This window comes from Tinamus guttatus, unplaced genomic scaffold (assembly GCF_059628265.1).
Source record: "Tinamus guttatus ecotype Peru unplaced genomic scaffold, ASM5962826v1 Tinamus_guttatus_pri_ptg000443l, whole genome shotgun sequence".
NCBI classification, from domain to species: Eukaryota; Metazoa; Chordata; class Aves; order Tinamiformes; family Tinamidae; genus Tinamus; species Tinamus guttatus.
In genome coordinates, this window is record NW_028288977.1 from 585,964 (window position 1) to 595,141 (window position 9,178).

At 50.5% G+C, this 9,178-nt stretch overlaps 1 protein-coding gene across 1 annotated transcript; it reads left to right on the top strand.

The window, feature by feature from the left end:
* The first annotated feature begins 1,997 nt into the window (after positions 1 to 1,997).
* Positions 1,998 to 2,954, top strand: LOC104575428 (olfactory receptor 14A16). Its single transcript, XM_010222768.2, has one exon. It carries the CDS (start codon positions 1,998 to 2,000, stop codon positions 2,952 to 2,954), a length of 957 nt encoding a protein of 318 aa, XP_010221070.2.
* The last annotated feature ends 6,224 nt before the right edge of the window (positions 2,955 to 9,178 follow it).

Below are 9,178 nucleotides of genomic sequence, written 5' to 3' on the forward strand. Positions count from 1 at the left end.
TGCCTGGACATGATCCTTCAGATCAAGAGCACACTGACATATGCCTTTGGGCCACCGTTGTCTCCAGCAATTCCATTAGAAGCTTAGACAAGCAATTTGCTGCACCCTTATTGGGGTAATAGGAATGCCACCTCCCATGTATTTGTGGAGTTCAGGAGAGTTTGCTGGATCCCACTCCAGCCCAAGGACTTCTAAATAGGCAGGTGATGCCCAGAATAAGTCATTGGAATCAACACTTGCACCATGTGTCAGTGAACTCTCGTCTTGTCACATCTAAGTTTTCTGCCTAGTTAAGAGATGTGAATCAATTCTTCCAGAACATTTCGAACTTTCATAGATAGTCATCCTTTGAGGAAATACACACTTCAATGTTGGAATCTTTATTGCTCCAGTCATTAGCAAAAGACAACAGGTGATTATTTTAGTTTACTGAAGTGAACTGTTCCCAGGAGCAAGGAGCACAAGGGACAGAGAAATTGATGAGTTCAGCTGGGCCTCTGCTCCTGAGCGGGGCCAGGCTCCTGGGACAGAGGCAGCTTGTGGCAGCCTGGCAGCACTGCCCAGAGACAGCCGAGTGCAGGAGCAGCTCCTGTGCCAAGAGCAGCAGGGCTGCGGGCACTGCCTGCTGCTGCGGACAGGGGAGGAGAGAAGGCAGCGAGAGGTGAATGGCAGAGTGGAGTGGGAGCACAGAGCAGAGCTTATTCTGGGATAAATCTACACGACCTTTGACATGGTGAGTCTCTGGCTGCAGGGCAATGTTGCTGAAGTTCCTGCTGGCATGTACTAAACTCATCCTATTCCCTGGATCAGCCTTCTGCCTTGTCCTATGCAGAGGAGGAGGAGATGCTATGGAGCAGGCATTCCCTGCCATACGGTCGCAAAGATATAGCGTCCTGTTGCCCTTTCTCAGGGCTATCAGCAGGGGTGTGAAGCTGGATATGCATCCATGTCTGCATGCATAATAATTCAGAGCAGCGTTTCTGCAGCTGCCATGTGCTTAGGGCAGTGACTCTTCTGTCTATGCGGTTCAGCACTCAGCCTGCCCAGGAAGCTGCCCATCACACTGCAGGGAGAAGCTCTGCATGAGAGGAGAGACACCTGGCAGGGCAGCTTCATTTTCCAGGTGAGAGGATACTGCATGGGGCTGGGCTGCTCACAGCTTTCACTAACGCACAGGGCATGTTGGGTGGGTCCTTCCGAGAATTCAAGTGAATGGCTACATTCAGCGAAAGGAGTCTGTGCAGGTCTGCCTAGCTGGTTAACGTGGAGGCTTTTCCAATCATTCCTGTCTTGCCTTGCTTTACTTGGCAGCAGAGCCGCAGTTTTGCTCTGTGTTTCCCCTCCTGTCCTGCTGCTCCTGTTTTTCTCTTGCACTCCCTGGGGCTGGTGGATTTTCAGCTGCAGTTCGCTTACTGATGATGCAAATTCTGGACATAGGGTCTGCATGGGAGTGAGGTTGCCCCGGACCACTGTGCAGCTGCAGAAAATGCACTGCATGGGTTTGGGAAATGAGCTGACTCTCCCTTAAGGAGAGCCCATCTTGATTGCAAATGATCTTTTGACTCTTACGTGTAGCATCGTGGCGGCTTGTGAGCTGCCCTCCAGAAAGGATTTGATGTCTTATGGCATCGCTGTGATATCTGTGAGGAGTTAGTAGAAATGACAAAGATTTCTACCTTCAAGGAACACTCCCGGGTTGACAAGACCATCTAAAACAAAACAAACAAAAACCACGAAACTCTGTTCCTCAAATCTTACTCTTTAGAAATTAGAGTGAAGATGCTGAAAATCCCTTCTCCATGTTGAGTGGATTTCCCCTGATAGAAATGCTTGAGCTACTCACAACCATTCCGCTGTTCCCACTGTTCTGGAACAAAACTCTGGGCGTTGGAGGAGAACTACAGGATTAGGAGTGTGGGTGGAGTGTTGCTTGGAAAATCTCTCTAACTTCTCAATTTATTTTCTTCTTTAGAGAGTCTAGCATGCCCAGAGATATAATGTCCAACAACAGCTCCTTGAATGAATTCGTCCTCTTGCTGTTTGCATATACGCGGGAGCTGCAGCTCTTGCACTTCTCACTCTTCCTGGGCATCTACCTGGCTACCCTCCTGGCCAACAGTCTCATCATCACAGCCATAGCCTGTGACCACCGTCTCCACACCCCCATGTACTTCTTCCTTCTCAACCTCTCCCTCCTTGACCTGGGCTCCATCTCCACCACTGTCCCCAAATCTATGGCCAATTCCCTGTGGGACACCAGGGCCATTTCCTACTCAGGATGTGCTGCCCAGGTCTTCCTGGTTGTCTTCTTGTTTGGGGGTGAGTTTTCCCTCCTCACAGTCATGGCCTATGACCGCTATGTTGCCATTTGCAGACCCCTGCACTATGGGACGCTCCTGGGCAGCAGAGCTTGTGTCAAAATGGCAGTAGCTGTCTGGGCCAGTGGGTTTCTCAATGCTCTCCTGCACACTGGGAACACATTTTCCATGCCACTCTGCCGAGGCAACGAGGTGGAACAGTTCTTCTGTGAGATCCCCCAGATTCTCAAGCTCTCCTGTTCAGACTCCTACTTCAGGGAGGCTGGCCTTTTTCTGGTAAATGCCTGTTTAGTCTTTGGGTGTTTCGTTTTCATTGTGGTGTCCTATGTGCAGATCTTTACTGCTGTCCTGAGGATCCCCTCTGAGCAGGGCCGGCACAAAGCCTTTTCCATGTGCCTCCCGCACATCACTGTGGTCTCTCTGTTTATCAGCACTTCATTTTTTGCATACCTGAAGCCCCGCTTCATCTCCTCCCCAGCTCTGGATTTGGTGGTGGCTGTGCTGTATGCAGTGGTGCCTCCAGCAGTGAACCCCATAATCTACAGCATGAGGAACAAGGAGCTCAAGCATGCTCTGAGGAAAGTGATTTCATGGACATTTTTTAGCAGTGATAAAATTGACTTTGTTCTCCTGTAATGATTTCCACAGCATCCCATACCAACAGTGAGCATTATTTCTTCACTTTAGTTTTATTACGGCTAATAATAGCACTAGTATATTTTATTATGTTTTTACACAAATGCTTAGATTCGTCCTACAACTACTGAGACTGCTCCGTCTCACCTGGTGCCGACATAAAATGGGTCAGAACTGGCTCTCTCACTGTTTCATTATAATAAAGTAGGTTCCACCCAGTGTACTTCCTGAAGATTGGTCTTTTCCTCCAATGTTGATTCCTAGGATAGAATCAACGAATTGCATCCCAGTAGGGCTTGCTGCACAGAATTCTCCATGGATTCAGGATTAAAAAGCTCATAATCATTTGATGATCTCTTAGAGACCAAGGGCTTGATTTAGGGCTCACTCTTATTTGTCCAGTGAAAGCGGAGAGCATGAATGCTCATGAATTTACATACCCCAACCTGTCCCCCATAGTAAAGCATGGTGTCAGATACCCAGTCTTCTGGCGGGGAACATGGAGGTGCCAGGAGAGTACAGGGGATCTCCTGGGATAGCCTGTACCTGGGGTGGGCAGTGAGTGGAGCCTCACAAAGTGAGAGGTCCTCCAAGGAGAAGTCACCTAAAGGTAATGCTCTAAACCTAGTTATCTGTGGCCACTCTCCACACTGGAGAGTGATTCACATCACCCGCTGGGAAATACAAGGTGTAGGATCTAGAGGTGCATGTGGGCACAACTGGGACCTCTAGGAATGTTCCATATTCCCTCCATCACTTGCCACGTTGGCAGTCCCCTGGAGGCATTAGAGGCTGTGATCCCCATTTAACTGGGTCTGCTTCCCACCCCAATCAGCATGGCCAGTGCAGAGCCACCATGTGGCCCTTTGTCCTCACAGGCAGCTGGCTCTGCTGAGCAGCACCAGCAGCTCAGGGTCCTGTGGAGAGAACAGGGGAGGCCAATGAGATCAGAGCAGTTTGAGATGAGAAGAAAGTGGAAGTGGGCTTGAAAGGCTCTCCACAGCCTCCTGCTACACCCAGGAGGACTGGGTTAGGGCTGGGCAGAGCCTGGGGTGGTGGGAGACTGCCAGGCAGGAGGACCATGGGGGACACCACCAAGGGCTGTTATGGAGACCATGCAGGGGGGATGATTCCTGAACACACCCTGTCCCGTTCAGTGCCTGTGCAGTGGGGCCATGGGGCCAAATGCTGGGCAGCAAAGCAGGATGGTTGGTCCAGTGCAAGGGTGAGGCTCGGTTGAGAGTCACAATCCTCCAGAAGCTTCCAATGGTCATGGAGGGAACTACACCGAGGGCTACAGCTACCAGCACTGCCCGCCAGGATTCCCAGACCCAGCACAAATGTTTGGTGCCAGCAGTGCAGCCCCCCATCCTGCGTCACCCTCCTTTCTCAGGAGCTCAGCTGGGTGCATCACTTCCTGCCCAGGTGTGCAGGGTTGTTTCTGGAGGTCTTCTCTTTTTAATCCCACTGCTCTGGCTCTGGGACTTATGCCTCTCTCCATTCATGTGTGAGGCCATGTAGGGACCTCCAGGATAGGCTCTGCTTGGAGCTCTGCTTGGAGCTGGTCACCATGGGCTGCCTGCATGGTCCCAGGAGAAGCCAGCAAGGCTGTGCTTGGAGGTGAGGCTGTCACTATCCTCAGTCAATGCTGGGGGAATTGCCTGGCTGGGGGCCAAGGGGAGGAAAGGGCAAGTGGCAATTAGGACAAGCAGCAGCAAAGGAAATTTTTTAAAGAGTTTATGGGCGAATAATAAAGAAAGAACTGTCATAATTACTCAGCTCTGGGACAGGAGATATTTTAAAATATTCCTGGAAAAGCATTTACCAAACCCGATCTACCTGTAAAGTCAGCCCTGCCCAGAGCAGATCATGGTCGTGGAGATCTCTGGTGACCCTCCCAAGCCTCCAGGAGGAAGGGGCTGCAAGGTGGAGTCCTGGGCAGGGGACACTGTTGTGGGGCTCAGGCCTTGCTGGCATTTCTACTGCCTGGTCAAGCTTGTCCTCAGATGGCATCAGCACAAGACAAGGAATATGTGGCGTCCCTGCTCAGTGGCACAGGGGACACAGTGACAAAGACATGGAACGACTGAGGAGCTCATTGCCTCTTTCACCTTGTATTTTAATGCTGTTGCTTCCTGCCAGGCCTCCCTGACCCCAAGCCCTTTAGCAGCATCAGTGTTTGCAAAGCCTCCTCCATGGAAGAGGATGATGCACTTGAAAGAAGAATGCTAGTGCACAAAAGGGGAAATAAGGGGATTTTATGAACCTTCACTTCAGCAGGACCTTTGGCACAGTCCCGCATAGTCTCCTTATAGCCAACCTGCACAGATCTGCTCTCCATCAATGGACCATAAGGCAGGTGGAAGCCTGAATGTGCCATCATGCTGACACACTGTGATCACTGGTATGAGTCCCAAAGGGCAGAGGCTTACTTGTGGCATCCCTCAGTGATCAGCACATGGGGCAGGACTGTTTACCATTACCATTCATGGCCTGGTCAATGCACAGAGCTCAGCAGCACTGTGAACATGGCATACGCGGCAGCAGTCCCTGGGCAACCTCTGCATTGACCTGGGACTACATGACATCCAGACGTCTCATTCACTCGAAGTGTGGTGATTCAAAGAACTGTTCCCTGGAGAGCTCTGAAAAGAGAGGAGGCAGAGGAAGGGGCAGAGAGGCAGAAAAAGAGATCTGAAACATGTGAATATAAATAAGGCAGTTTCTCAGAAAAGTTTCTTTGTGAAGAGTATTGCCAGTAAAGGTGTTTTCATAAATAATGTGTATATATATATACATATATATATGCAAGTGTGCATAGACAGACTAAATCCTGTAGCACATGAAAATGATATTTTCCATTAATAAGAAAGAAATAACAAATGACAATGGTAAACACTGCGTGAAGTTTTGGAAATCAACATTTTTTTCTTGTCAGTCACTACAATGAGGATGCTTTAGAGACTCCTTCAAAACACTGCTTTAACACGGGCATTTTTAAAACAATGCAGCAGGGCTGGAGCCAGCGGGGAAGGCAGCTCATGCCCTGTGCGTACAAGAGCTGCCCCCGGGGAGTGCGAGGGAGCAGGAGCATGGGGAGTAGAGTGGGCCAACAGCGCGTGACACCTCAGGACAAGGGCAGCAGTCAAGGCATGGTGCGTCAGTCAAGGCATGGAGTGGCAGTTAGCACAGCAGTCAGGGTGTGGGCGTCAGGCTGTGGCACAGCAGTTAGCGTGGCAGCTGGCATAGACAAGAGGTGCAGGCAGGACGTGCAGCAGTGAGCTCCCCGCAGTACCCATGATGGTAATCACAGAATCACCAAATGGTTAGGGTTGGAAGGGACCTCTAGAGATCATCTAGTCCAACCTCCCTGCTCAAGCAGGGACACCTAGAGCATGTGGCACAGGGTTGCATCCAGGCGGGTTTTGGAGATCTCCGGAGAAGGAGACTCCACAACCTCTCTGGGCAGCCTGTTCCAGTGCTCTGTCACCATCACAGTAAAGAAGTTCCTCTTCATATAGAGATTAAACTTCCTATGTTTCAACTTACACCCGTTACCTCTCATCCTGTCACTGGCCACCACGGAGAAGAGCCTGGCCCCATCCTCCCTACAATCACCCCTCAGGTACTTGAACATATTGATCAGATCTCCTCTCAAACTTATTTTCTCCAGAATAAACAGGACCTGCTCGCTTAGTCTTTCCTCATACAACAAATGCTCCAGTCCCTTAATCATCTTTGTCGGTCTACGCTGGACCCTCTCTAGAAGCTCAATGTCCTTCCTGTACTGGACAAGAACTGCACCCAGTACTCCACATGTGGCCTCACAAGAGCTGAGTAGAGGGGGAGGATCCCCTCCTTCGACCTGCTGGCAACACTCCTCCTGATGCAGGCCAGGATCGCATCGGCCTTCTTAGCCACGAGGGCACATTGCTGACTCATGGTTAACTTGTTGTCAACCAGGACTCCCAAATCCCTCTCCACAGGGCTGCTTTCCAGAAGGTCAACCCCTTGTCTGTACTGCTGTCTGGGATTATTCCTCTCCAGGTGCAGTACCCTGCACCTGTTCTTGTTGAACCTCATAAGCTTCCTCTGTGCCCAATTCTCTATCCTATCTAGGTCTCTCTGAATGGCAGCACAGCCCTCTGGAGTGTCGGCCACTCCTCCCAGTTTGGTGTCATCTGCAAACTTGCTGAGGGTGCCCTCTGTGCCCTTGTCCAAGTCACTGATGAACCAGTTGAAGAGCACTGAGCCCAGTACTGACCCCTACGGGACACCACTGGCCACAGGCCTCCAAACAGACTCAGCCCCATTTATCACCACCCTCCGGGCTCTGCCATCCAGCCAGTCTTCAATCCACTTCACTGTCCACTCATCCACTCCACACTTCCTAAGCTTTCCTATGAGGATGTCAAAAGCCTTGCTGAAGTCAAGGTAGACAACATCCACAGCTCTCCCATCATCCATCCAGCCAGTCACCTCATTGTAGAAGGTTATCAGATTCACCAAACATGACTTTCCCCTTGGTGAATGCATGCTGACTACTCCTGATCACCTTCTTTTCCTTGGCATACCTAGAGATGTTCTCTAGGATGAGCTGCTCTATCACCTTTCCAGGGAAGGAGGTGAGGCTGACCAGCCTGCAGTTTCCTGTCTCCTCCCTCTTGTCTTTTTTGAAGACTGGAGTGACTTTGGCTTTCTTCCAGTCCTGCAGCACCTCCCCCACTCTCCATGACCTCTCAAAGATGATGGAGAGTGGCTAATCAATGACCCCTGCCAGTTCGCTCTGCACTCTTGGGTGCATCCCATCCAGGCCCATAGATTTATCGGTGTCCAGTTTGCCTAAATAATCCCTAACCCGATCTTCCTCGACCATCGGAAAGTCCTCCTCTCTTTTGGTTCTCTCTCTTGTCTCCAGGCTCAGTGCATGGGGGCTGGCCTTAGCAGTAAAGACTGAGGCAAAGAAGGCATTTAGTAACACTACCTTCTCTGCATCCTCTGTCATCAAGGCACCCTCCCCATTCAGCAGTGCACTAACATTTTCCCTAGTCTTCCTCTTGTTGCTGATGTATTTGTAAAAGCCCTTCCTGTTGCCCCTGACATCTCTTGCTAACTCTAATTCCAAACAGACCTTGGCCTTCCTCGTTGCACTCCTGCATTCTCTGACAATGTTCCTATATTTTTCCCATGTGGCCTGGCCCTTCTTCCATATTACATACATGTTCTTTTTCTCATTAAGTTTACCCAGCAGCTCCTTGCACATCCACACAGGTCTCCTGCCCGCCTTGCTCAACTTCTTTCTTACAGGAATGCAACAATTCTGAGCTTGGAGGAAGTGGGGCTTGAATAGTAGCCAACTCTCCTGGACCCCCTTTCCTTCTAGGACCCTTGCCCAGGGGATTCCTCCAAGGAGCTCCCTGAAGAGGTCAAAGTTAGCTCTCTTCAAGTCCAGGGTTGCAATCCTACTTCTTGTCCAGCTTCCTCCTCACAGGATTGTGAATCCCAACACCTTGTGGTCACTGCAGCCAAGACTTCCCCCAACCTTCACATTTCTCACTAGCCCATCTCTGATGGCTAGTATCAGGTCTAGCAGTGCCCCTCCCCTTGTTGGCTCATCAGTCACCTGCATCAAGAAGTTATCTGCAATGTTCTGCAGGAACCTCCTGGACTGTCTGCTTCTAGCTGCGTGATTATTCCAGCAGACATCAGATGCAAGGTGGCTGAAGTCCCCCACAAGGTCCAGGACCTGGGATTGTGAGGCTTCTTGCAGCTGTCTGTAGAAGGCCTCATCCACTTCCTCTCCCTGGTTAGGAGGCCTGTATTAAACTCTCACCACAGCATCGCCCCTGTTGTCCTGCCCTTGAATGCACACCCACAGGCTCTCGACCCATGCTTCGTCCTCCCGTACGCTGAGCTGCATACATTCCAGTTGCTCTCTCACGTAAAGAGCAACTCCGCCACCTCGCCTTCCTGGCTTGTCCTTCCTGAAAAGCCTAAAGCCATCCATGACCACATTTCAGTCATGAGAGCAGTCCCACCATGTCTCAGTAACTGCAATGATATCATGGCCCTGCAATTGCACACGCATCTCCAGTTCCCCTTGTTTATTTCCCATGCTGTGTGCATTTACATAGAGGCATTTGAGTTGGACACCCAATGTGCGTCTCTTTCTAGCTGAGGCCGGCTGGAACTTGACCATGTAAGACTTCAGAAGTTTTCATGTT

Bases quoted from the DNA above. Each gene is read 5' to 3' on its own strand.
- LOC104575428 (XM_010222768.2), top strand. From the start codon at position 1,998: ATGTCCAACAACAGCTCCTTGAATGAATTCGTCCTCTTGCTGTTTGCA.